This window comes from Artemia sp. Qi Xiang Cuo, chromosome 20 (genome assembly GCF_049724085.1).
Source record: "Artemia sp. Qi Xiang Cuo chromosome 20, ASM4972408v1, whole genome shotgun sequence".
In the NCBI taxonomy this organism is placed as follows: domain Eukaryota; kingdom Metazoa; phylum Arthropoda; class Branchiopoda; order Anostraca; family Artemiidae; genus Artemia; species Artemia sp. Qi Xiang Cuo.
Window position 1 is genome coordinate 10318446 of NC_142813.1, and position 27893 is coordinate 10346338.

The 27893-nt window shown below is 34.3% G+C and overlaps 1 protein-coding gene across 1 annotated transcript in view; it reads left to right on the forward strand.

Moving 5' to 3' along the window:
* LOC148939854 (uncharacterized) overlaps positions 1-19719 on the forward strand; it is a 450089-nt gene extending 430370 nt beyond the window's left edge. Inside the window, exon 18 of the mRNA XM_089105986.1 lies at positions 19467-19719. Coding sequence (XP_088962112.1) covers positions 19467-19704 — 238 coding nt within the window. The 3' untranslated portion in view covers positions 19705-19719. The remainder of the gene's footprint in view (positions 1-19466) is intronic.
* The last annotated feature ends 8174 nt before the right edge of the window (positions 19720-27893 follow it).

The following is a 27893-nucleotide window of genomic DNA, read 5'->3' on the forward strand; positions in this document are numbered from 1 at the left end:
TACGGTAACGCGATCGAGTGGTCAAATAGCCACTTCTAAAGCCAAATGTACCCGCCTTGGGTTACGGCTAGAAAATCTCTTAACTCTCTCCTTGGAGGTAACAAACCTCCCTGTCAATATAATAATGACGGTACCTTGTAGCTCTATTCCTACCCTGCCTGGGTTACGGAAAATAGTACACAGTTTGTAGAAAATACCTTACTTGTATTCTTCACAATAATCCCTCATAAATCTATATCCCCGAACCGGGTCTAAGCGCACACTAAAGCATAATGATAATTTTTACAGCACTGTCCGTAGGGGTGGACCGTCACTTGGCCCAGCCAATCAGCTACCTCCTCATTCAAACCCAATTCATCCTCTTAGATTTATCTTTCAATGACTCCCAAACCAGGAAGTATAAAAATAACTTGACTCAAAGCTTCCCTATTGCAAAACCACTATCGCTTAGTAACGGGAATTTAACCTGTCTTTTGAAATTATACTATAAGCAAATGGAATTAAGAAAAACAAAACAGGTCATTTATCTGAAAGGAAAAGAAACAGGGGTGGAAACCCAACACCTCCCCGCGTAAGATAAATGCCCGCCCATGCGCTATCGTGGTCCACCCCTACAAACATAAACACTTAACTTCAACTTTACAAAATCCATTTGCCTTCTCTCTTCCACCGCTTGGCTCTGGAATCTGGATCGGTCGTCCTCGACACGTCTCTACTGTAGGACCACCATGGTCTAGATCGTATAGCATCCGCATTTGGTTTTGAAAATTGAAGTTCTCCCAAGATTCGTAGAATTCCATTGTGCTCAGCACAATCAAAAACACAACTTTTCTCGCTCTCACGAATTTAAATTGGAGAGGGGCAGAGAATCAATTTCTGTCACATGTGATGATGCCAGCCATCGTGAGAATTTGGCTGAAATAGCCTCTTAATTTCCATCGGTGGAAACGACCCCACATCTCAATCAAAAAGAAATTTGCCCATTGGCATAATTTTAAATAATCTAAGGCCGAAAATACAAGGGCCTGTGAAAACGATAAGGGTACTGGAAATGAAGTAAAATTTTTCGCGAACCATGAATCGCCTTTTTTCTGGGTTCCCTCCCCTGGGATAATTAACTGAAGAAAATACGTTGATGCTAATTGAAGATGAAACTTAGATACATCTCCCACTGAATACAATTTGCCGAAATTAATTTTCGGTTCCCATGAAGAATAACAACTATGATTAGGGTTACTGGACAAGAGTTTGGGTGAAGTATGAAGTGACTGAAAGAGAGTATCCACCAAGGACTTCAGATCAGAGAGACAAAATTTCGGTAAAGGGATCACAACTTGTCCACCAGTTGTGCATTGAAGAAAAGGGCTATCTTTCGCGACTTCTCGCACGGGATCTTCCCCAAGGGATTCCTCCCCCTCATAAAGGAACAAACTCTCTTTTGAATTGATCAAACCGATATCAGTTTCTCTTCCAAATTTTTCCAATCCGACTCGACATTCCATATCTCCCAAATTTCCCCCAACCCGTTGTAGGTCATTCATCTCTCTTTTGTAACCATCTTCTTTTATTCCCCATGGGTCTTTGACCTCTTTTTCCCCCTTATTATTTATGTTTTCAAGGCCAAGCCCATCCAACATTTTTTTATTTTTCGCCACTGCAGGCTGAATCTCAAAATTTTGTCTCTTCTTTGCATTCCTCTTTTCGTCTCTACTTTTCTCAATTCTGTCATTCGCGCAAAATAACAAATCATCGTTAAATCTGATTTGGACTCCAGTGTCCACCATCTTTGACTGCATAACTTCATTGTAGCTCCGTTTAATATCTCTTTTCTCTCTTCTAGTCTTCTTTATTTTTACCGCAGAAACAAATAGTTCGTTATCAAATGGGAACTGAATTCCGACATTTGGTTTTTCATATTGTACTAAAATTTCTGGATTTTTACGCGGAAAAGCGCGTACAATAAATTTCGTCTCCTTATTCTCTGGTACAATCAGCGTTTCATTTTGGCCTGTACTTGTTATCGTCTCATATTCATTAAAAGTGTTCTCAAGTTTTCTATTTTCTGCAACGATATCTCCAAAGTCTCCTCCTAGTAAAACATTCAATGCTAGCAGAGGTACTAACCCTACTTTTATCGTTTTTCTCTGGACCGTACCGTCCTTCTTTGCAATTTATATTCTTACCCAAGCAGACGGGCATTGGTGCTTATCTCCATAATAACATAATGTTGTGATATTATTTTTATGGTCTATTTCCGTCTTTTTAATTAGGTCCATTCGCACAAAAGTTTGCTCACTCCCTGGGTCAATTACCATTTCGGTCAATTTTCCGTTTAATTTTCCTTCTATTTTATGTGATTTCACAAACTCGTCCATATTTTCTTGATTATGTGCTATAGCCCAATTCGATCTTTTATAGGTTACTTTCTTTTCTTTATTATGGCAATTTTTAGAAAAAGGCTCCGAGAAATCAATTGTTACCAGATTATTATCATTTTGACTATCAAGCATTTCTTTTTTCCGAGAGGACGGCACTACGTCCCCATTTGTTTTCTGGGCCGGTCCACGTTCCCCCGCAGTCAACAACGCATCATGTTTTCCCGTAAAAGTGTTTAATGTCTGGTAATGTTCTTTTTCTCGCGATTGATTCTTAGACAAATTATTATGGCTATCTGACAGCCTATAAGTAACTTGTGATAAAACGTCACTTTGTGAATTTCCCCAACGAGTTTTCATTAGTCTGTCAATTGTTTTTGCAACTTCCTGGTAATATTTTTTATCGGCCTACCTACGGGCCTGTCTTTCTTCCTCTTTTTCTCTTTTATCTTTCTCTCTTTGTTTCCTATCTTCCTCCTCTTTTTGCTCTCCGGCTTTTCTTTCGGCCTCTTCCTTTCGTTCTCTATCTACCCTCTATTTCTCTCTTTCTTGTCTATCTTTCTCTCTTTCTAGTCTATCTTTTTCAATTTTGTCCATACTTGCCTGATGAAGTATTTCATTGGCTTGCCTATCTTTTTCAATTTGATCTATTCTTTCTTGTCTATCTTTTTCTTTTTGTTCCCTTTCTTTTCTATCTCTTTCGTCATCTCGTTCTCTGGCTATTCTCACTTCCTTCATGAAATTTGATATTTGTTGTCTCATATCGTTCTCCCTTTCTTTTCTATCTCTCTTTCCTTTTATTCTATGGGCTTCACTAGTCCCACCTCTGTCTCAAAATTCTGAGTATATATATGAAAAACCAACCGCGTCCATCTGGTTCATTGGTGTACTTAGCCAGGAAATTGGTTATTGAGCAAGTTCCCTCCAAGCTTACATATTCCAGGATCTGTATCTTTATCTTAATATAAAGTGGTATTTTGAAACTTTTGTATTTGCGTCTTAATATTTTTACTAAATTCCAAATTGACTTAATTAGAAAGCTTCACCACAATACTCCCTATTTAAAGAAGAGTTGTCCCAACTCTCAAAATTTTACTTTTAAAACAACTTAATTTTGTACATAGTTACATGCTACCATCTTTGGGTCATTCTGTGCATATACCCTCAGTGGGTTTCCTTAGGGTCATGTTTATGGTCAAATGTAGGCCATGTCCTTTTTTTCCAAGGATCTCAATTTTGAAATTTATCCTTGTTTCTCTTTTTCTCTGTCTCTAAGACTGGAAAATACTCTTTTTACCCTTTTCATATGCATCTTCTGTTTTAGCTTGAGCCCCAGTGGCTTAAGCATTATATTAGTGGTTCTGCTTAAATTAGATTTAAAGTTATATTCAGAACGTTTATAAATTATTTGAGTTTAAATTTAATTCCCATTAATAATTTAATTTATCTTGGGGATGTGGTTGATATACCGTTTATTTTTTTGGGTTTAAAAATGCCTTGGATAAATTTCACATAACAATTTGTGGTTTTTAAATTTTCACATATTTTCCCAGCACAAAGTATTTTCACATAGTTTCAATAATATATGCCATATAGGCTATGTAGCACATTCTATAGGCCTAAGTTAAGTTATGATTTTATCTCACTTTCTGATGAACTTGTGGTAAAGTCTGTAATACTGCATAAAGTTTGCAAAATACTAGTTGACCATTCATGGTTTTGTTTCTGATGGTATGAGCTGTTGGTATCAGGATAGAATAGAACTGGCTTTCAAATTTGCTACTTTCCAAAAATGCTTCAAAAAATGATTGAAAAGATGGATCCGAAAGGATATTACGAAAAATTTGATTTCCAAAAAAAAAACTAAGTCTGTATCTAAAATAAATATTCACATTAGAATACACATAAAGCATAAAGTGTTACACATATAGTAAAAAGAAACAGTCAATTTTGTAAAGGTTAATTACTTTTAATTACTTTTCTCTCTTTTTACTCTAAACATAATATGCCGATTAAATAGAAACATTATGTTTCTTGCTGGATCATCCTTTTCAAACTTAATACTTAACGGATTATTTCACAATAAAAATATTTACACGTTGACTCGAATTCGAACATTTATATATAACATTAATTAAAACTTAAAGTAAATAAAAACATAGTATATACAAAAGCATTGTGTAATAAACTTACACAAGCATTGTTAAGTAACAAAACTTAGAAACAACATTTATCAAAAAAATAAGTTTTAAAAGTTATTTTAAAACACTATACAGTAATTTAACAATACACATAGCATTTTTTTTCAAAATAGATTTCTCAAAAAGCAACACTAAAAAGTGGTATAACATTTTTTTGATTAGTAAAATACTCTAATTACTAATTTATTCACAATAACAAGTATTATTACTGACATTGCAACAAAATTTGCTCAAAAGCAACAAAAGCTTTTTTTTTATAATATTTAGTTTCCTTGCGATAGATTATGGTTTTGTGCAGACAAAGTTTCTTACATCCTTCCCTCCGAGGGTTTGATGTTTCTTATAATACCAATATTTAAAAACACATATAACCAATCCCAGAACCACGATAGCAGTTATGAAATATCCCCAAGTAGAGGCTAATAAGCCTTTATAATAAGTGGTTCTTTCTATTTCCGTTTGGAAAATGGGATAATTAATTTCCAGATTCTTGCTTAGATTTTCCAGGGTTGTCAAAAATCTGGGTGTTTCTCCTTTTATTTTTTCCGGTATGGAAATATCAGTTAATTTATTTATCATCTTTTGTAAAATTTAATTTTTTCATTATCTTGTTTCAAATTTGTTGCTTTAAAAAGATTTATGTTGGGTATAGGTTTTATACTCCATTTGTGCATATTTATCTCATTAATTTCCACAATTTGCGATGATATAATTGTCTCTTTTGTCGTTAAACGACAGGATAGGGGGATATTAATAAGGCCCATCCCTTCTATCCGTATATCTTTTGTATTCCTCAACCCTGAAGAATTTTTGCACCTTAACTGTGCCATATAGGGTTGTGGAACGCTGAATATAAAATCATTTTCACTTATTTTTTTCCATAGTTCAAGATTAATTTCGCTCACTATATCAATATCACATTCTTTTGATAGGAGATTTGAGGGTTCCATCTCCTTTAAATTTAATAACACAGACTTTTATTGCACGTAGATGTGATATAGTCCCTAAGTTGCAAAAGGGTAGTTTATCATTTTGACATTTAATTATTTCTTGTTGCTCTGGTATCCTATATTTTAAATTGGAAATTGCTGTATATGGTGGCAAACTAGTTATCGTAATCCAACTTGTGATGTTCGTCAATTTTGTAGGGAAAGCATTTATTTGGAACTCTACGTATTCTTCATTTCTAACTAGGAGTACTTTTAAAATATCCATAACTCCCCTTGCTTGATTTGTAAATAATTTTCCGCCTTGCTATAAAAGTACAGGATATTCTCGAAATTTGGTTCATGTCCTAGTCTCAATTGATAAGGCAAATGGCTTTCTATGGCTTTGAGTACTTTTATTAATTTACCTGGGTTTAGAAGTCGTGCTGGTAAATTGTTTGTCAAAAGGGTTAGAAACTCTAACTCTAATTGATTAAATTCATGGAATATTTCCATGATGGCACTAGGTATTAGCTGTAGAGCCATCTGAAGATATATATCTTCTATGATTTCACTATGATTTCCTATTATTCGTTTTAGAGTTATTAATACTGCATTGATAATATCCTGTTTAAAAATGGAAAGCGTATTGATCGTCTGATTAACTTTTTCTTCGATCTTTGATATCCTTGTTTCGTGATGTTTTAAGATTGTTAGTTGTTTGTCTACCAAGCGTAGAAGATTTTGATTTGTTAATTCGACTTTCGCTATTCGTTTTTCTGCTTCCTTCCACGTTGTCTCAGATACCGTACCGAATATATATTCTGAAATTTCCCCTACAATACCGATTAAGCTTCTTTTTTTTCTGGCCAATGTATTGTTTGGTTCCTTTTTGTTTTGTTTTTGCAGCGTAGCTAACATTCTCTTTATATCTTCTAAAACCCCATTGATTTGGTTTTTCAGTACATTGAAAAACAAAGTTGCCTGAGTTTGAAATAATGATACTTTCATTTCTTTTTTCTATTACCTGAGGGGGCGTGAAAAGAGGTGGGTTAAAAGTTTTTTCTAATTCTCTTTTTGTCATTTCCAGATTATTTGCAACTTCCGTTTTTTGGTTCTGGAGGTTATTTAAGGTTAAAGTATCAAACCTAATGGCGATTTTCTAGTAACCTTCCATTGGTTTGATGGTATTCATCCTGCGAAACGATACTCCTTTTACGACCCTAAATTCAGCCGTAATAAGCTGGAGAAGCTTAAAAACGCAAATTATTGTCCAAATTATCATCTGTAATAAATATTCCTTATATAGATCATATATAAACACTAAAAGAAATTTTTTTAACGTGTTGTGAATTAACGCGCAATTCCTGCGTATTCTGCATATTCTTGGATCATTTGTAATTGTCTTGGCGTTATCATCAATTCTTGTAATTCAGTTACTTCCTGTCTGACAACTTTTATTTTACTCCTTCGATAAATAATCCAAGCTGTTATAAGTGTAAATAAACTTACATATACTGTGCCTACTAAATACATCCTACTAAAAATAATTCATTGAATTGAATGCTTTCATCCCTTATTACTTTCAGTGTAATTTCTGCTTGACTAAGGGCAATTTCTTGTTCTTGTTTTATATCTTTCAGCATTTGGGCCCAACTAATAGGTTATTTAAAATTCTTTTTCCAATTTTCTATTAGATGTTTACTACCTTTTTTTGAAAAATTTCTAATTTGCCTGGTAAAATTGTTTTAGTTTTTAATGGAGTTAATTTAGTGATGTTTTCTTCTGATCTTGGCCTATTTTCTCTTTTAAGAATGAAATTTGTATCTTTGCGCCATAGATTACATTCTGACATTGTCGATAAAATTAGTGGAAAATTTGTTATTTCTCTGTCTTGAACACAAGTTCCGTCCAACGTAACATTATTTGAAACTAATACTTCGGATAAACTCATTTTTATATTTCCTTCAGTTTTTTTCTGAAGGTTTAGAGGCTTCCCAATGATATATCGATTTTCTAGAATTATGTTTTCCCAGCAATTTAAACTAATCTTATTTTTCGTCGTTTTTAGTCCTTTTTTGGTCAGTTCTAACTTAAAAATACCATTTTCTAAAACGTCTATGACCCAAATTTTTTTCTGGAGAAATTATTCTTTCTCCTTTGTTTTCTACTAGTACATACGCTGAAGTTGATGTCATGGTGATTATTACCCCTTGTGTGCCCCTTGTTTTGCAATGAAAAAAGCTTGATATATTGTAAATAAGCTCTTTTTCTGAACCAGGGGTATTTTTACGTTTATCCGGAGGTTTCCTGCTAATAGAAAATAAGATTATTTTAATAGCTTAGCAGACCAGCTTAAGGGGTCGATCGGGTCTTAACCCGAAGGTGATTCATAATACCCTTCCTTTAATACAAAATACTCTATGTTTTGCAAGACTTCTTTTAACTCCTTCGGAGGCAACAGAAGTTTCGGAATCCGTCCTAAGTCTAATAAACTTAAGACTCATTTAGCTTCAAATGTATAGTCAATTAAAATTTATAGATGTGTCATTAGCTTTATCATGCTTGCTAATAAATATTCTCTATATAACGGCTTATCTTCTTTACTTTCATTAATCAGTAAATTCTCTATTCTACTGAATATATTGTAGATTTCCCCTAGAGTCCAATTTAGACTGGAGATTTTTTCATTCTGTGCTAGCCATAACGATTTTTTTTCTTTTTCGATATGAAAATATGTTTTTCTAGATATTTTTTTCTTTTCTTCTTCTGGAATATTGGCATGTATTGTTTCCAAATAATATTTTTATATATCTTCGAAAGCTATGTTCGTTTTATTTTGTTCTTCTATTAGTGATTGAACATTAACATTAGTACGATGTTTCGTCACATGCATTATAGCTTCTACCTGTCTGTTTATTGCGTACAATTTTGCAAGCACCGATTGATCGTAGCTATGGGATATATTTGCAATCCTTTAATATCTGGTTTTTCGTAAAATTATTTTTTCTTCTCGATTACTGGTTTTCAACAAAAAGGCTTTGATTATCATTTGATAAGCATCCTTTTTTAACCTTATGGTATCTAGCATCTTTTGTAAATGTTCTAAGTCTATTTCAAATAGGAGTTGCCAGTAATTTTCTACAATTCTCACCTGGTGTATTTGCATTATAATTCCTCCGCTGCCACCAGATATGGTAAGGTGTATTTATTATATTTAAGTGATGTTGTGGTAGATGCCTTTATTCTCATTTTATAGGGGAGATAAACTATGGACCTAAGGTAATTAAATTTTGGTAGCGTGCCTTAGGCTATGACTGGACTAATGAGGCGTACCAGCTGGGCATATTCGAGAGACTAAATGTAGACTGCAGAGAGGTTGGCTATAACACAATGCTTTTATTCAGTTAACATGTACTAATGTATATATATATATATATTCTACTGGGACTCGTTGTCCCAAGTAGACCACAAGTCTCAGAAAACTACAATAATATATAATAAGATACTTAGACACTTACAATAATCCGACAACATTCCAAGGTATTTCTAATAAGATAACAAACGGACAGAGGTTCGCCCTGCAAGTTAAAGAGTACCACCTCAGTCTCAAAATCTGAGTATATATATGAAAAACCAATCGCATCCATCCGGTTCATTGACGTACTTAGCCACGAAATTGGTTATTGAGCAAGTTCCCTCCAAGCTTACACATTCCTGGATGTGTATCTTTATCTTAATAAAAAGTGTTATTTTGAAACTTTTGTATTTGCGTATTAATATTTTTACTAAATTCCAAATTGACTTAATTAGAAAGCCTCACCACACAAGAGAGAAAAAATATCCAATAGAATATTTTACTTTCCATACCGCTTCGTTCATATCGAAAAGTAAGGTACTTGTATGATATACCCCTGCAGCTCAAGAAGTGAAGTTAAGTTAAACCTAATAAAATATACCTAAGTATGATAAAAATTTAGTACCTTGGAAAAAAATTTAGGCTATATATTTCTACATTAGTGGGGGGGGGAGCAGAGCGGATATGCATGCAAAATGTGTTAGATACAATTATTCTGATATTGAGAAGTAAGAATTGTTTTCTACTTTACATTGTCCAAACACTTTACCACCCCTCCCCCTTAATATGAAAATATATAGTCCAAATTATATATTTGTCGTTTGTTTGATCAATTCTCTTTGTTTTTTCTCACGCAAAGTTGAAAGAAACCGGTTTACAGTACGTCAATGCATGAACAACTTGAGCTGCGGGGGTTATATCATACAAGTACCAAAAGTACTATTATTATTTAAAAAAAGAAGTAAACGCTATAAATAATCTTTATGGATCATTTAGCGCTGTTCTAGCGCTATCTATCTAGCGCTCATCGGATATGGATCATCTAGCGCTGTTTTAAATATACTCAGGTTTTCGTGAAACAAAGAGCGAATTGTCCTCAAGTTTAAAGACGCAAAATATCTGTTTGTATAGCAATAAACAATAAATTATATAACATTATAACAATAATTATATAAAAAATAAACAATATAACAATAAATGAAATAACAGCATAAATACAATCAAATATAATATTTTTTGACTGCTAGTGTCTACATTATCTGACGTGAAATGGATAGATTTTCAGGTCCCTCTCACCAGCGCTTCTCCCAATAACACCCTTCTGGGCTAACAATCGTCTGAGGGACGATCTCCATCCGCCACAAAAATTGTTTTCTACTGAACTATTTAGGACTGCTAACAATAGTATTGCGCATCGATGATGAGTTCATAGGCTTAAAAAAGTGTGTTCCGAAAAGTGTTTCATATTTCAGCAGTTCTGCTATGGCATTGTGTTATGTGCCTGCATGAGTCTTAGCAGGTTGATTCTTCCTAGCCCTATTTATGGATATCCTGGTGAAAATTGTGGTTATACTAGATAGCCTATAGATCAGTCTCGGAGACACAAAGGGGGTTATCGTTTAGATGTTTCGTTTCAGTAATGGCATAAAAATATTGTGAGACAATAAAAAATATTAAAAAACACATTAAATCTGGAATGACACATTGAGAGAAATTTCTGTTGGGAGGAAGGTGAATGCTAGAAATAATGCTGAATGTGTGCGATTTCTTTATTTTGCATTCATGGCCCTTGTAACTTTTAAAGCATTAAATATATGTCTTATTAATGGTCACAGTAAATAATGCTCAAAATTAAATTTTTTCTGTACAACTGGACATTGAGCTAGGACTTGGGCAATATTCTCAAGAAAGTTCCTAGATCGCTGATCAGTACGGAACGAATTTGGGTTTTCTGAAGAACGATTTAAAATTGGTATATCAAAAGGATCTTTTCTGTATCGAATTTTACGCCAAATATTCATTCCGACAGATCATGTTGTGATGGCCTCCAGATTCTTAACTTTTGTTTGTGACCCCGATTATAGTTGTAACCTTCGATCATGACGTAATTCAATATATTGTATACCAAGACGCATTTTTTTGTCGAAAATGGGATTGAACTTTAAATATTGTGTTGTGTTAGTTTTAAAAGCGAGTAAATACATCAATTTCCTATAACATTAGCCCATAGCGGCCCTCTATGATGCTGTAAAGTCCCTCTAGCAGCGGAGAAGGAAGAAGCGGAAAAAAGAGGCCACTGAAGTGCTTCCCACGCACAAATAGGGATTTCAAGGGATTTCATTTTTGTTGTTTAAGCCAGGGGACTGTAAGTTTCATAAGTAGAGTTTGTGGCAGTAGTGATTACATTTGTTGTTTTATTTCGAATCAATTCAACTTCAAAATAACAAATTTTGGGTTACTATTGGCCGAAGTTTTTCCTTTACGAGGTTGCAGCTTTCGCTGCAGCCACGACTAGAACTGGAGGGACTAGAACGGCTGAACTCTTTCTCTACCCTAAATCACTCCTCCATTTTTAATCACTGGTAGAATCTTTTTACTAAATATTTTTATATGTAATTTTGGCTTCTTAATTTCCATAATCAGTTTAGTTTCTCATTATTAAAATTAAATTTTTAATTTCTTTTCGACGCGTCCTTTTTTTTGTCTGAAAATAATAACTTCACTCTTTTCATCATTCAACTTTAATTTTTCTCCTCCAAATATTTTATCAGATTCAGCAGTGTCCAAAACTCTTACAGTGTGTTAGCGACCGTGGCAAAATACCTGCAAATAATATTATAAGTAATTTTTCGGACGCTAAACTAACAATAAGAGCCAATCTTTTCTACAAAAAGTCAAAAACATAATTTATAAAAATATTAAACAGCTTAGGAGATTGATTGCAAACCTGTTTAATTCTTTAGTCCTAAAAAGCATCGAGTTATTATTCCCAACGTACACCATACCCCTCAAGCCAAAATACATGCTCACTATCAGTCTCACAAATAAGTGGGGGAGGTATACAATCAGTCTCACAAATAACATTGAAAGATATTCTGAACAGAACAACTTTCATTGCTTTCTACTCATAGTGTCAAACGCCCTATGAACGTCCAGAAGTCCTACATAAAGACACGTTTTTCCTTTCCCATATTTTTCAATTAAAGCTTTTAAGATAATTTTCAATTTCAATAATTTTCAATTTCAATAAAGCGTTCAAAGCTTTTTAATTAAAGCTTTTCCGTATTTTCAACTACAGCTCTATATGAAGTTCCGTATCCAGTCCTGAAACCTCCTTGTTCCTGGTATGTAATATTAATATTATTCAGCCAATTAGTTAGCCTTGTATTTAATATTCTATCAATTACCTTACTCAGGGCAGGAACGAGCACTATTAGACGACAATTTTCGGGTGCCTGCTGCTCTCCTTGTTAAATTAAATAAAAAAACAAGTTCTTTAAACTGAAAGTAAGGAGCGACATTAAAACTTAAAACGAACAGAAATTATCCCGTATATGAAAGGGGCTGTCCACTCCTCAACGCCTAGCTCTTTACGCTAAAGTTTGCCTTACTCACAACTCTTTTTTTTTTACAATAAAAAACTTTAGCGGAAAGAGCGAGGCGTTGAGGAGTGGACAACCCCTTTCATATACGGGATAATTTCTCTTCGTTTTAAGTTTTAATGACGCTCCTTACTTTCAGTTTAAAAAACTTGTTTTTTTTATTTAATTTTTGAATGTTTTTGAATTAATGCAGGTTTTGATATTCACTCAAGGTACATGAATAGTTAAAACAAAATTTGTATATTAATTTTACTTTTATTTGGTTAAATGGCTTTCTTGAAACTTGTTTAATTTTATTTACGAACGTTTTTATTAGTAATAAATATACGTAACCTACGAATTAACTTACGTAACGAACTTCTTTATTCATAGATTTTTAATACGTATATTAGGGGGTTTGCCTACTAGTCAATACCTTGCTCTTTAAGCTAAAGTTCGAATTTTGTTCCAATTCTTTAAAAAGGACCCCTTAATCACAAAGGTCGTTAATTAGAATAAATAGCTCTTATGAAAGTACTTAAAAATCTTTGGCTTAAAGAGCGAGGTATTGACTAGGGGGTGAACACAATCATATACGTAATATTTTTGGTTTGTTTTAAGTTTTGATGTTGCTCCTTACTTTCAGTTGAAAAACTTTTTTTTATTTATTTAATTTCTGATCTTTTTCTTTAATAATGATGGGAAATCCGGCACCCCCTTCACAGCAATGTATTCCCTTCCCCCATGAAAACTTCCTTCATGGAAAGATCCTCCCATGTAACCCCGACCCCCCCCCCACCCCACCTTACATAAAAGATCCCCCTGAAAACTTCTGTATACTTCCCCATAACCAATACTATATGTTAACATTGGGTAAAGTTCATAACTTTCAGCACTCCCCCTGGGGACTTCGGGGGACTAAGTCATCCTGCAAGACATAGTTATCATATTTTCAACCATACTGAACAAAATGGCTATCTCAAAATTTTGATCGTGTGACTTTTTGAAAAAAATGAGCGCGGGAGGGGGCCTAGTTGCCCTCCATTTTTTTTGTCACTTAAAAAGGGCACTAGAACTTTTAATTTCCATTCCAATGAGCCCTCTTACGATATTTTAGGACCACTGGGTCTATACAATTACCCCTGGGGAAAAGAAAGAAAAAAACAAAAAAACAAACAAACACGCATCCGTGATCTTTCTTCTGTCAAAAAATGCAAAATTCCACATTTTTGTAGATAGGTGCTTGAAACTTCTACAGTAGGGTTCTGTTATACGCTGAATATGATGTTGTGACTTTCATTAAGATTCTATATCTTTTAGGGGGTCTTTCCCCTTTTTCCGAAAATCAGCCAAATTTTCTCAGGCGCGTATCTTTTGATGGGTAGGCTAAGGCTAAATGAAAAGACTTGCTGAAACTTATATATTTGAAATCAGCATTAAAATCTGGTTCCTTTGATGTATCTATTGGTATCAAAATTCCGTTTTTTAGAGTTTCGGTTACCATTGAGAAAGGTTACACACTTTCAAACAGTTCGTTACCACGAACTGTTTGAAAGTGGTATAAATAGCGATATATTCCATTCGCTTGGCCATTGCTTTGGAGTTAACACCTTATTACACAGAGAAACCATTACCGGTATAAAAATGATAGATATTTCTCATATAAGGTCATAGGGATGTCGTTCACCCCTGCAACAGAATCTTCGTCTAAATTTCCAAACATCAACTTAATCTTCTCATAATTCACTTCGCCCATTAAATCATAATCATGTTCCTTCATAGGATAAAGAACCGCTCCTGGTGTCTGCACTAGCTCTTGCGTTTCTAAACATTCGCCTTCCAAAATTTCTAGGCACCCAGGCGGTGAATCTGCTAATGGAGCAGTCTGTGTAATCCCTTTTGCCTTTTCAATCGCATCCTAGAACTTCGTAGGATCTTTTTCTTCGGAATTCCTCAAGAATACACAAACTCTCTTTGTTATCAAAATATTTAAATTTTTTTAATTTTTTATAGGCTACTCTTTTCTTTTATATTTGTATTCAGCCAATCTCAAAATTTGCTCTTCTGTGGTGTCACATTTTTCTAAAAAACTCGGTAAAAATCTCATTTTAAAGTGGTAGCCAAATTTCTGAAAGACCAAAACTTAAAAAAATTAGGCATAATTTTTAAATATGGCAAAAAAGCCGTTTTGTATACGTGTATTTATTTCAGTTTTTTTCAAACTGGATAGGTTGTGCATGGCACTGATAAACATTTGGTTGAAATGGAATATATATTTCGGTTAAATAAATTTGAAATATAGAGAATAAATGTTGAAACGCTTAAGTGTTGGGCCTCAGGCAGCCTTGGTGCTACGGTGAATTGTTAGCAGTCAAATCAAACAGTTTGCGGTAACGAACTGAAAGTAAGGAGCGACCCGGTTCAATAGTAACAGAAACTCTAAAAAAAAAATTTGATACCAATAGATACATCAAAAGAATCCGATTTTTATGATAATTTCGAATGTATAAGCTTCATCAAGTTTAGTTTTACCCATCAAAAGTTACGCACCTGAGAAAATTTGCCTCATTTTCAAAAAAAGGGGTAAACAACCCCTACAAGTCATAGAACTTTAATGAAACTCACGCCATCAGACTCAGCGTATCAGAGAACCCTACTATAGAAGTTTCAAGCTCCTGTCTGAAAAATGTGGAATTTTGTATTTTTTGCCAGAAGAAAGATCACGGATGCGTGTTTATTTAATTTTTTTCTTTTGCCCGGGGTGATCACATCGATCCAGGAGTCCTAGAATATCGTGAGAGGGCTCATTCCAACGGAAATTAAAAGTCCTAGTGCCCTGTTTAAGTGGACAAAAAATTGAATGGCAACTTGACCCCCTCCCACGTTTTTCTCCCGAAGTCACCCAATCACCATTTGTAGATAGCCATTTTTTTCATCTGAGTCGAAAATCTATTAAATAAGTCTTTGAGGATGACTTAATCCCTCACAGTTCCCGGGGGAAGGGCTGCAAGTTATGAACTTTGCCCAGCATTGTTTACATATAGTATTAGTTAATGGGAAGTATACAGACGTTTTCAGCAGGGATTTTTTTCTGGTGGTGGGTGGGTGGGGGTGGAAGGGGTTGGAGGAGGGGTTTACGGGGGAGAACGTTTTCATGGAGGATATTTCCCTGGGGGAAGGGGCATTTCTATGAAGGGGCGCCGGATTTCCCAGCATTATTTAAAAATCGATCAGAAATTAAATAAAAAAAGAAGTTTTTTTTCAACTGAAAGTAAGGAGCAACATTATAGCTTAAAACAAACAGAAACTTTTATGCATATGAGAGGATTCGCCCCCAAGTCAATACCTCGCTCTATGCGCTAAAGTTTCTTTTTTATTACTTTCGAAGGAGCTGTCTATTCTAATTAACCGGCCTTTGTGATTCAGGGGTTTGTGATTCGAACAAAATTCGACCTTTAGCGTAAAGGGTGAGGAATTGACTAGGTGGCGAGCTCCCTTATATACGTAATAAAAACATATGAATATAGAAGTTCGTTACGTAAGTTAATTCGTAAGTTAAGTCAGAACAAAATTTCGAGAAAGCCATTTAGCCAAAAAAAAGTAAAATTAATATGCAAATTTTGTTTTAATTATTCATGTACGATGAGCCAAAATCAAAGCTGTATTAATTCAAAAAGGTTCAGAAATTAAATAAAAAACAAGTTTTTTTTTTACTGAAAGTAAGGAGTGACATTAAAACTTAAAACGAACAGAAATTATTCCGTATATGAAAGGGGATGTCCCCTCCTCAACGCTTCGTTCTTTACGCTAAAGTTTGACTCTGTCTCACAACTTTATTTTTTAAATCAATAAAAAACTTTAGCATAAAGAGGGAGGCGTTGAGGAGGGGACAGCCCCTTTCATATACGGAATTCTTTGTGTCCGTTTTAAGTTTTAATATCGCTCCTTACTTTCAATTAAAAAAACTTGTTTTCTTTTTTATTTAATCATGTCAGAAATCCATATTCGGTCACACCCGGTGGAAAGTTACCTCCGCGGAAAATGTCACAGATGAAGTACTCCCCCCCCCTCCATGCAAGAATCTTCTAGGCAATTCAAACCTCGCTGAGAACTTCCCTTGGAACATCTCTACATGTTAAATTTAGTTGGCAAAGACAAAGTAAGAAAAAATAAAAAGAATTCCTCCTGTAAAAAATTTCCCATGGAAAAACAACAGGTATGTTTTGTAACTCACAACCCTTTCTCCAGAGATTGTGAGGGGTCACACCATCCCCAAAGCCATAGTTTTGGATTTTTCAATGAGGTTGATCGAAATAGCTATTTTATAATTTTGGGGAAAAAAGGGGTGTAGGAGGGTGGTTAGCTGCCCTACAATCTTTTTGGTCATTAAAAAGGGGTACTAGAACTTTTATTTCTGGTAAATATTTTAGAATCAATGGCTCGATACAATCACGTCAGAAAAAAAGCAAAAAAAAAAACAAACAAATAAACACGAATCCGCGATCTTTCTTTTATCTTTTCATGGTTAAAAAAAGAAAGAGCAAAATTCATGTTTTTGCGTTTATTAGCTTCAAACCTCTTAGTTATTAGAAAAAATATCAGAGAACCTTAGGGCTCTCTGATATGTTGAATTTAATGGTGCGATTTCCAATAAGATCGCTTGACGTTTTGAGAGTGTTTCCTTACATTTTCAAAAACTTGACCAATTTTCTAATACTTCTAATTTTGATGGCTAATATTATACTTCATGAACTTTATATATTTTGAATCAGCATTAAAATTCATAAGGTTTTCAAGTCGATTGTTGATCATGAAATCAATAACTTTTACGACAAGAATTCAACTCTTTAAAAAAAAAAACTCAAGAAAGCTTAGCATTCAGTAAAGGCCAAATGCTTCAGAGTCTGAAAATATAAGGAAATATCAAAAGCAAGCTTGTTTGAAACAGTGTTTTGAGAATATGTTGCGTAAACCGAAAGGCAGCTAGTTTTGTTCTTTTCAAGGTTCAAATTTCCTCTTTACTTCCATCACAACCTTTGTTTTCGTCTTTACGCTCGCTCTTTTTATTAAGTTAATATTTGTTAGTTTTTTTAGGCCGGAAAAATATTGACAATATACCTTGTAATTTTTATTTGTCTAAATTAGGCAAAGAAATTAATTAAGTTAGCTTGTGTTTATGTTAGAAATAGGGCTTCAAATATACCTTTAACGTCGCATCTCTCTTAAACTTTGCTTTTAAAAATCTGGGATTTGTCGCAAAAAGAGCCTATGGGAGATTTATCCATGGTATCTTTGAAGAATTTCAAATTAAAAGTTCAATTATTTATGGCATTAATAAAAGAATTTAAGAGGTTTAGTTAATGCTGTTTTCGGAACATTTTTGTTTTCATTATTCTTGTGTCTTTGACTTTAAAATTTTAGGAGGACTGAGCATTGGAAATGAATCCACATTTAAAAGAGAATACGTATTTTAAAAATTATATTTTATCCGGCAGAACTTTTACCACGATACTCAAGCTTATCGTCATTAAGTCTTCTTTACGGTTTGTTATTTTCAAATCAGGTATTTGTTACAAAAAGACTAGACCTCAAATTTCTTATCGCCCACCTGAAAATAGTGAAACTTCCGTCTTAACTAACATAGATAGAATTGTATTTCTGCTTCAAAATTTTGTTGTTTGTTTTGAACACTCTAAATGTATAAACAACATCTTTATTTCTAAAACAAGTAAGGGTGTAACCATGGCTTCAGTATCTCTAACTAACTAACTAACAATAATTTACTGCAGCACCCAACCGCCTGAGTCCAACACAGCTACGCACACTCCTCATCCATCCAAATCTATTCAAAGCATCCCTTTTTACACCCTTCCACAAAGTTCCTATTTCCTTTTCCATCCAAATCTATTCAAAGCCTCTCTCTTTGCATCCTCTCAAGAAGTTCCCAAGAATCTCAGAAGGTGGAAAGTACCGATTTGTGTTGAGAATGTTTGTCAGCTAACATACGATAAATTATTTCTTAAGCTTTCTAACTCTAGCTATTTTGTTAAAATACTTTCAGTCCACCGAAAACTTCCTTTTGGCTCGATTTTGTAAGGTTACCACTGAGGTTTTGGAACTGAAGAAGCTCAAATTCGTTGACCAGCTAGCTTTTGGACTTTTTGGTCTTCCATTACTTATAGAATTATTTCATAGGTTTTCTGATTTTTGTCGTAAGTTTTGAGCACTTTCTGTGGAACAACAACCAAATTTAAGAGGTTCTGACGTACCAACCAGCACCTAGGTTTAAAATCTACTAATAGTTGTGGGACTGTGGCTTCAGCTTTCTAAATTTATTGGTAATCTAGAACGCTTTCGGTGCAGCAGGTACCTCTTTTCTTTCTAGATTCATGTCGTATACTATGATACCAACAGATTTCCATCTTCAGTGCAAACATCTCAATACATAATTCACTCGGCTGTGGTAATTGAAAGTCCGACATATGCCATTTTGGTTAAAATGAGTTAGGTATGTGCCTTGGGTATACTAATCATGAGGCACTGAATGGCGCAGTCATAATCTTCCTATCTTGTACTTTAAGAAAATAAAAGAGTCATAAGCCTCTAAGAGTCATATGTCTCTTCTTATCAGGTCTTGTTGCAATTCAGAATGACAGAAGAGGATTATCTTATGGAGTTATTACATGGGGACCTGGCATTTGCCTCCTTTTTCTTGCAAGGCAAAAAGGAGACATGCACCATAAAATGGAATGATTTTCAACCCGCTCAGAATGCTTGAATTCATTCATATCACTGAAAAGAGCATACAAAGTTGGTTTTGAATATGTTCCCTTTATCCCTATTACACTCATTCTTCAGAGCAACCACAGTCGACAAACTTTTATCCGTTTTTTGTCTCTCCTGAAAAGTTTCAAAATGGCATATATCCCACTTTTAATTATCACAGCCACACTATTGTTTTAGCTTTCTAATTTTATTAGTAATCTAAACCGCTTTCTTTGCAGAAACTACCTATTTTTTTCCAGATTGATATCGTATACAATGATACCGACAGATTTCCGTCTTCAATGGCAAACTACTCAATACATAATCCCAACTCCTGGTGATAGGGCGCTCTTGCCGCATTCTACAGACTCCTCAAGCAATATTAATGGTCCAGGCAATAATTCCTTTGAACACACAGTTAACGGCCATCGTGGAAGGAAACTGGTGCCATCTCTTATATTCTGTATAGTCCTAGCTAATTATATCCTTATTCCTTAACAGCGCCACCGTATCTTTTTATATGCCTTAGGAAATAAAATATTTAAATTTATAAAGTTACTGGATTAGGAAGGTTAACGATGTATTTTATTGGGACTTGGATCCTCTTGGCAAGGACAGTCTGTATCACCCTGCCACTGCGATACTTAAAAAGCATTAAGTTATTGGCCCCTTGTTATACAATTTCAGTCATTTATAACTATACCTCTTAATAGGTCAACCGTGTGTTTTTACAAACCTCAGGAAATAAAATATTTACGTTTACGGAATTCACCGTATTGTTATGTTTGACAGTGCAATCAATCAATCAATCAATCAATCAATTTTATTCAATCAATAAACTCAACAAAATACACTTCAATATAAACTCCCCCGTAAGGCTCTATGGCCAGGAAAAAAACAGAGGAGAAACAAAAATGAAACAAATAATTAAAAAACAAAAACATTTTCAACGTCATACATTCACACCTTTAAGAGACTCAACACATGAAAAAAATGAGAAAGAAAAAACAAAAACTTAATTACTAGCTAGAAAATCCTTAACGTAATTTTTGAACATACCAAACGAGTGGCAGCTTCGTGCAGACACAGGGAGCGTGTTCCAAATCCTGCTGCAAGTTGTCAGAGGGTTGAAGTCAGACCTCACTGATGGAGTATGAAGAATCTGTAAAGTGCTGGAAGTGCGGAGATGATAAGTCGATTGATAAAGAAACAAAAGATATATTATTACATAGAGCAGCAGGAAGATGGCTGTGCAACTGTAAAAAGATGAAAGAGTGTTTAGAATTTGGACCAAGTTCTATGGACAGCGTGCGGCACATACCTGCTGGAATAGTTAAAAAGACATTAAATCATAGGCATGGTTGTATAGTTTGAGTCATATAAATCTGTTCCATAATAGCATAACTATCTGTTCACATGCCTTAGAAGTAAAATAGTTAAAATTATAGAACATGCCTGGGTGACATGGTTAACGATGAATCTTTAAGGAAGTTGGTCGATCTTCAAGGACGGTGTGCAGTACATTTCCACTGCAATAATTCATAAAGTATTAAGTAATAGGTCCACTTAAACAAAGATAAAGGGTTTAATCAATGTTTAAGCTAGGGACACCATGTCAATTTTTTCGACCAGTTTTTTTTTATGCCCAATAGTTCTGCCAAACTTTTCAAAAACACAAAAAGACAAGTCTGTTCCATAATAGCACAACTATCTGTTCACATGCCTTAGAAGTAAAATAGTTAAAATTATAGAACATGCCTGGGTGACATGGTTAACGATGAATCTTTAAGGAAGTTGGTCGATCTTCAAGGACGGTGTACAGTACATCTCCACTGCAATAATTCATAAAGTATTAAGTCATAGGTCCACTTAAACGAAGATAAAGGGTTTAATCAGTGTTTAAGCTAGGGACACCTTGTCAATTTTTTCGACCAGTTTTTTTTTTATGCCCAATAGTTCTGCCAAACTTTTCAAAAACACAAAAAGACAAGTCTGGTTTTCCAAACCCCAAAACACGAGAGTTTTTAAATCTTCCGTTTTACTTGTTGAAATAACTGACACTTGGAGCTTTTAATATCTTTCTCATTCTCTTTTACTTTTAAAGGCTGAGAAAGTTTTTTATTATACCATAGACTTATTACCTGAATAGATAGCGAAAATATAGACTAATAGTAATAGTACGCAAGCAGGTGAACAGCACCCATGAGCTAGGTATTGGAGAAATATACCTAACTAACCAGTTTGTAGCTAATCACTTTCAACCAATATGTTTGTTTTGACAATTATCTAACTAAATGAATAAAAAAAAACTACCCATAGACATTAAATTATGATATACTTTAGACAGCGTACGGTTTGATGAGCTTGTTGTGCTTATTTCTTCTATATTGCCAGCACAAGTCTCCTAAGGAATTTAAAGCTGTCAAACCAATCGTATAGTTCTGGTTCTTTATTACCACCATTATTTACAACATTCTTGTCAGATGTCTGGTGGGTGTTTAGCATAGCATAAGTATATACACGAGCAGTACCAACAACTCCTATACTCTCTATTAAAGATTTCTGAAACAAATCAGTCTAGACCTCTCTCCATGACTCCACCTCTTCGCACACGCGCAATAACAAAGTTTAGATATGCTACGATCTGACTGAATACCAAGAAGCAACCGAAACTATTGCTGTGACTTACTGGGAACTTCCCAGTCAGCGCGCTATGATGTGTGTCATTTTTTCGCTAGTATGTGAACAAACTTTTCGCTACTGTTCACATATGCTTGTACTGTGGCAATTACCTACTTGGTTATCAAAATACTTTTTCTCCATATGTTTCTTATTCTTACTGCCATCTGTAACCTCTACTTTATTTCAATAAAAGTAAATTTCGAAAACTACAAAATGATTATAACCGTTATGTTACTTATTTAAAATTTTGTGCCCCTAAAATTTCTGCACCCCGGGTAAGTACCACCTCTGTCTCCCCCTAAAAATGCCTGTAGGCTAATCCCGTCTACTAAGATTTGAATACTACTTATTTAGTATTTTCGTTTGAAAACTCGAATAAGTTCTTACCCCTCTCTGCATTTACATTAATTAGTGGCATTGGCTATGATCTGTCTCAATTTTATTTTTTTGCACGCACACAAATATTTTCGATAATTTTATCATACAAATCAGTTTTTTTTTTATCAATCTAAGCCTGTTCAAAGATCTCTTTTATAATTGACCTTAATTTAGTCAATAATTATGGATTTAATCTGTGCCTCGCTCCAAAAATGCTATTTCACTTTGACTTAAAATTCGTTCAATTTTTGTTTGTTCTTCCATAAATTTCGAAATCTGGGTGGACCAAAAGCTATCCATTACTTTAAATGGAAACTCCTTTTAAATTAACCGCTATGAGATTCTTCCCCCAAAGTAACTACTTTCGACCTAGTTTCCCTGTGATTTACTTTTCCTGCCACACCTACTTAACAAGAATAATCTTTTAGTTATGTCAACGTAAACCATAGTACAAACTGGGAAATCAATCTTCAAAATCGATGTAAATTCATGTCGGAAATATATTTTCTTGTCGATAAAGAGACTCCGACTTCATCGCTGGAGTAAAAAGGACTTTTTGAGGAAAAAGCCAAATGAAAACCTGGCTTTGATGAAATTGAAAATAACTTACTAATTATTGCAAAGTGTGCACGCCATCGAGGTGCTCAGGTCATCGATGTAGGCGATTTCGGCTTCGCCACTTGAGTAGAAAATTTTGAGGTAACAAGAAAAAACACCATTTTACTTTTAAGGTAGTTGACATATCAAAAAAAGTAGTTGATATAATGTAAGGTTATGTTACCTTACATTATAGCACCAGCGAATAGGTTTAGTATATGAATTAAATAAAAAAAACAATTTTTTTAACTGAAAGTTAGGACACGACGTTAAAACTTAAAACGAACAGAAATTATTCCGTATATGAAGGGGAATGCCCCCTCCTCAACGCTTCGCTCTTTACGCTAAAGTTTTTTATTGTTTTAAAAAATAAAGTTATGAGACAAAGTTATACTTTAGCGTAAAGAGCGAGGCGTTGAGGAGGGGACAGACCCCTTAATATACAGAATAATTTCTGTTCGTTTTAAGTTTTAACGTCGTTCCTTACTTTCTGTTAAAAAAACTTGTTTTTTTATTTAATTTTTGAACGTTTTTGAATTAATGCAGGGTTTGATTTTGGCTCACCGTACATGAATAATTAAAACAAAATTTGCATATTAATTTTACTTTTATCTGGTTAAATGGCTTTCTCGAAACTTGTTTAATTTTATTTACGAACGTTTTTATTAGTAATAAATATACGTAACTTACGAATTAACTTACGTAACGAACTCCTATGTTCATAAATTTTTAACACGTATATTAGGGGGTTCGCCCCCTAGTCAATACCTTGCTCTTTCAGCTAAAGTTCGATTTTTTTCCAATTCTTTAAAAATGACCCCTTAATCACAAACAGTTGATCAGTTGAAATCAGTTGAAAAACTTGTTTTTTTATATTTAATTTCTGATCTTTTTCTTTAATAATGCTGGGAAATCCGGCACCCCCTTCATAGCAATGTCACTTCCCCCATGAAAACTTCTTTCATGGAAAGATCCTCCCATATAACCCCGATCCACCCCTCCCCCCCCCCCTACATGAAAAAATCCCCCCTGAAAACGTCGGTATACTTCCCAATAACCAATACCATATGTTAACATTGAGTAAAGTTCATAACTTTCAGCCCTCCCCCCGGGGACTTTGGACGATTAAGTCATCCAAAAAGACATTTTTATCATATTTTCGACCATGCTGAACAAATGGCTATCTCAAAATTTTGATCGGGTGACTTTGGGAAAAAAATTAGCGTGGTAGGGCGCCTAGTTGCCCTCCGTTTTTTTGGTCACTTAAAAAGGGCACTATAAATTTTAATTTCCGTTCTAATCACCCTCCCACGATATTCTAGGACCACTGGGTCGATACGATCACCGTTCTAATCACCGATTTTAATTTCCGTTCTAATCACCCTCCCACGATATTCTAGGACCACTGGGTCGATACGATCACCCCTGGGAAAAAACGAACAAATAAACACGCATCCGTGATCTTTCTTCTGGCAAAAATGCAAAATTCAACATTTTTGTAGATAGGTGCTTGAAAAATCTACAGTGGGGTTCTATGATACGCTGAATATGATGGTGTGATTTTCATTAAGGTTCTATAGCTTTTAGGGGGTCTTTGCCCCTTTTTTCTAAAATCAGCTAAATATTCTCAGGCGCATAACTTTTGATGGGTAAAACTAAACTTTATGAAACTTACATATTTGAAATCAGCATTAAAATTTGATTCTTTTGATGTATCTATTGGTATAAAATTTCCGTTTTTTAGAGTTTCGGCTACCATTAACCCGGGTCGCTCCTTACTTACAGTTCGTTACCACGAACTGTTTGATATGTCAACGATAGTAGGCATAACTGGAAGGTAGTTATATCAACTACGAAAAAGGTGTTTGAGATAATGAAAAGAAAACTATAATTTCAATTAGTGGAAAAAGTTAAACTATAATTACGTAAAAAGCAAATAAGAACCTTTATTCATAACATGAGCTCATATTTTTATCAATAAACTGTTATGTCACTGATAAAGATCGAGACAATTAAACATGGCCAAGTATAAATATATTCTTTTTTTTCATAGTGAATAATACCAACAGAGAGAGAGAGAGAGATCTATTTATTAAACCAAAAAACAACATCAGTATTAACAGGCACCCCGAGAAGGAGGCGATCCTTCTAATTATCAACCTATTTCTCTGTTATCAGCCTTCAGTAAAAATTTTAAAAATGTATGTACTCTAGACTTTTGTCGTTTCTTGATAAAGACAGTTTTTCCATTACAATCAGTTTGGTTTTTGCCCTAAACACTCAACAGAGCATACTTGCATGGCCTTGCTGAAGTTCATTGGCAATGAACTTGATGGGGGTAGAATTTCAGATGCAATTTTTTTTACGTTCGAAAAACGTTTGACAGCATATCATGTACTATCCTACTTTCCAAAATAGATAACAAAGGTATGCGGGGGGAAATATTGATTGATTTGAAACTTATGAATTTAAAAGGTCTATCAGTATCGACCCTAAGCTTCAACATCAATTCTGTGTTGATTTTGGTGTCCCTTAAGGATTTATCCTAGGACCTGTTTTATTCCTTATACTCATCAATGATCTTTTTATTGCTGAATTTGAAAAAAATAAACGAAGTTGCTGTAGTATATGTGATCGCAATTTTGTTCCACATAATGAGGCTGCTCAAGACCAAGTGCAATTTGCATTTGGAGATTATAGTACTCTTGGGTGTTTAGAAATTAAGGATTCTTTTCTTATCAAGAAAGTGTATTCTTTTAGAGAAAGAACTTTTACTTGGTTTGATGCAAATCCCCTGAATCAAGTGAAAACTGATAAATGATCCATATATTACCATAAAGGCAAAAAATATAGTAAAGAAAACTGACCTGTTTCTCTGGATAGGCTATTTGAATTATGTTGGCTTATCTTAGTTTTGATAAGATTTTGGTAAATGTTTTTGCAGTTCATATTATTAATATACAAATAAAGTGAACATACCACTTGATGCCTTTTTTATGCTCTTTACAAATACAATAATATATTAAAAATTATTAAATCTTCCAGTTAGCAGTGTGCTATCTAGTACCGTGAACCCTATAAGGAAATATACAAGAAAATGTGTGCAGTTTCAACTGCACAAGACCTGTCAGATAGGTTTCTGTGTCAACACCCATTTTCTGGACCAAGGTATTTTTACTATAAAATACTTTTTCTAATAACGATACAGCCAAGCCGGACATGTTTCTGAGTCAAAACTGGTCAAACAGATTAATAACCTCTAGCTTAAAAGTATCTTGCATTTCGTTAGGTTTGGTTAGGAATGTGTCGCGGGTAATTAGTAGGTTTAATATTTGCATGTGGTATTAGAGATATCAAAAAGTTGTACATTTGCGTAAAGCTAACTCAATTTGCGAAAAGGTATTCCATTTGCGTAACTCTGCTCTGAACATACCTAATGAGGATATGAATAATAAGGAAGGGATAAAACTGCTTACCAGGTAATGTAAGTCTGAGCAAAATACCAGATTTGGCCAAAGGTAAATATAATCAATTTTTTTACTATAAAATAATGTTTCTACTAACGATACAGCCAAGCTGGACATGTTTCTGAGTCAAAACTTGTCAAACAGATTAATAATCTGTAGCTTATAGGCATCAGGGTTTTCGTCCAGTGTCGTTTACATTATTAGTGGTATCAAAGCTAACTCAATTTGCGAAACGGTATTCCATTTGCCGAACTCTGCTCTGAACATGCTTAATGAGAATATGAATAATAGAGAAGGGACAAAACTGCCTACCAGCTAAGGTAAGTCTGAGCAAAATATCAGTTTTGGCCAAAGGCAAATATAATCAATATTTTTACTATAAAATAATGTTTCTACTAACGATATAGCCAAGCCGGGCATGTTTCTAAGTCAAAACTTGTCAAAGAGATTAATAATCTGTAGCTTATATGCATCAGGACTTTCGTCCAGTGTCAATTACATTATTAGCGGTATCAAAGCTAACTCAGTTTGCGAAAAGGTATACCATTAGCATAACTCTGCTCTGAATGATCTTAATTGGTGATTGAATAATAGGGACGAAACAGAGTTCGATAATATTCTTTATTTTTAATTGGATTACATGAAAGTGCTTAAAGGGTTAAACTGCATACCAGTTACGGTAAGTCCAAGGGGTGGTAACTCTTACGCAACTTAATATAAATGTTAGAATATAATTATTGGTATCAACGCATGGAAACGGTTACTGCTGACAAGATGACCTTATGTCTTGACCTAGCTTTACTCCTCGACTGTGTTCTGTATAATATACAAGTATCAATCGACAAGTGTTCTCAATAAAAAATATGCCTTAGTATTGGAGTATGCTACAAAGTTGAAACTATTTGATCCGTCGGCGCCAAGAAAAGATCACGTGACTTAACTTAGTTCTCAATTCTTGGCTGTGGTCGCTATAACAGACAAGTATAAAATGTGGGATGTATAAAATATGCTCTAGTATTAGAGTATGCTAAGAAGTTGAAGCTAATAGAGCCGTAAGCACCATGAAAAGATCACGTGACTTGACTTAGCTCTCACTACTTGGCTGCGGTCACTATAATAGATAAGTACATAATGTGGGATTCGGCGATATAAAATATGCTGTAGCATTGGAGTATGCTAAAAAGTTCAAGCTAATAGTTAGAGATGCTAAGAAAAGAATTTTAATATAAATATTCAGAATAATCCTTAGAAATCAACTAGTGAGGTGGTTATGGATTTGAACCATCAAGGACCGCAACCACCAATGACCCTAACCACCAAGGACCTCAGCCTCCAAGAGTACCCTCTCCCCAATCTCCAAGGGGCCCCCTCCCTCCAAATTTTGGACCCCTTCCCCCATTTTTTTTACTTTTTTTGAAGTTTTTTGAACTATTTTTATTTTATTTTTTTAGCATGCTAATTTTTTTAACTTTTTTTATATGTCTTAGAATGACATGAGACATACTTAAGACATAAAAAATTCACATTCAGTATTTTCCAAATTCAAAATTAGGATGATATAGA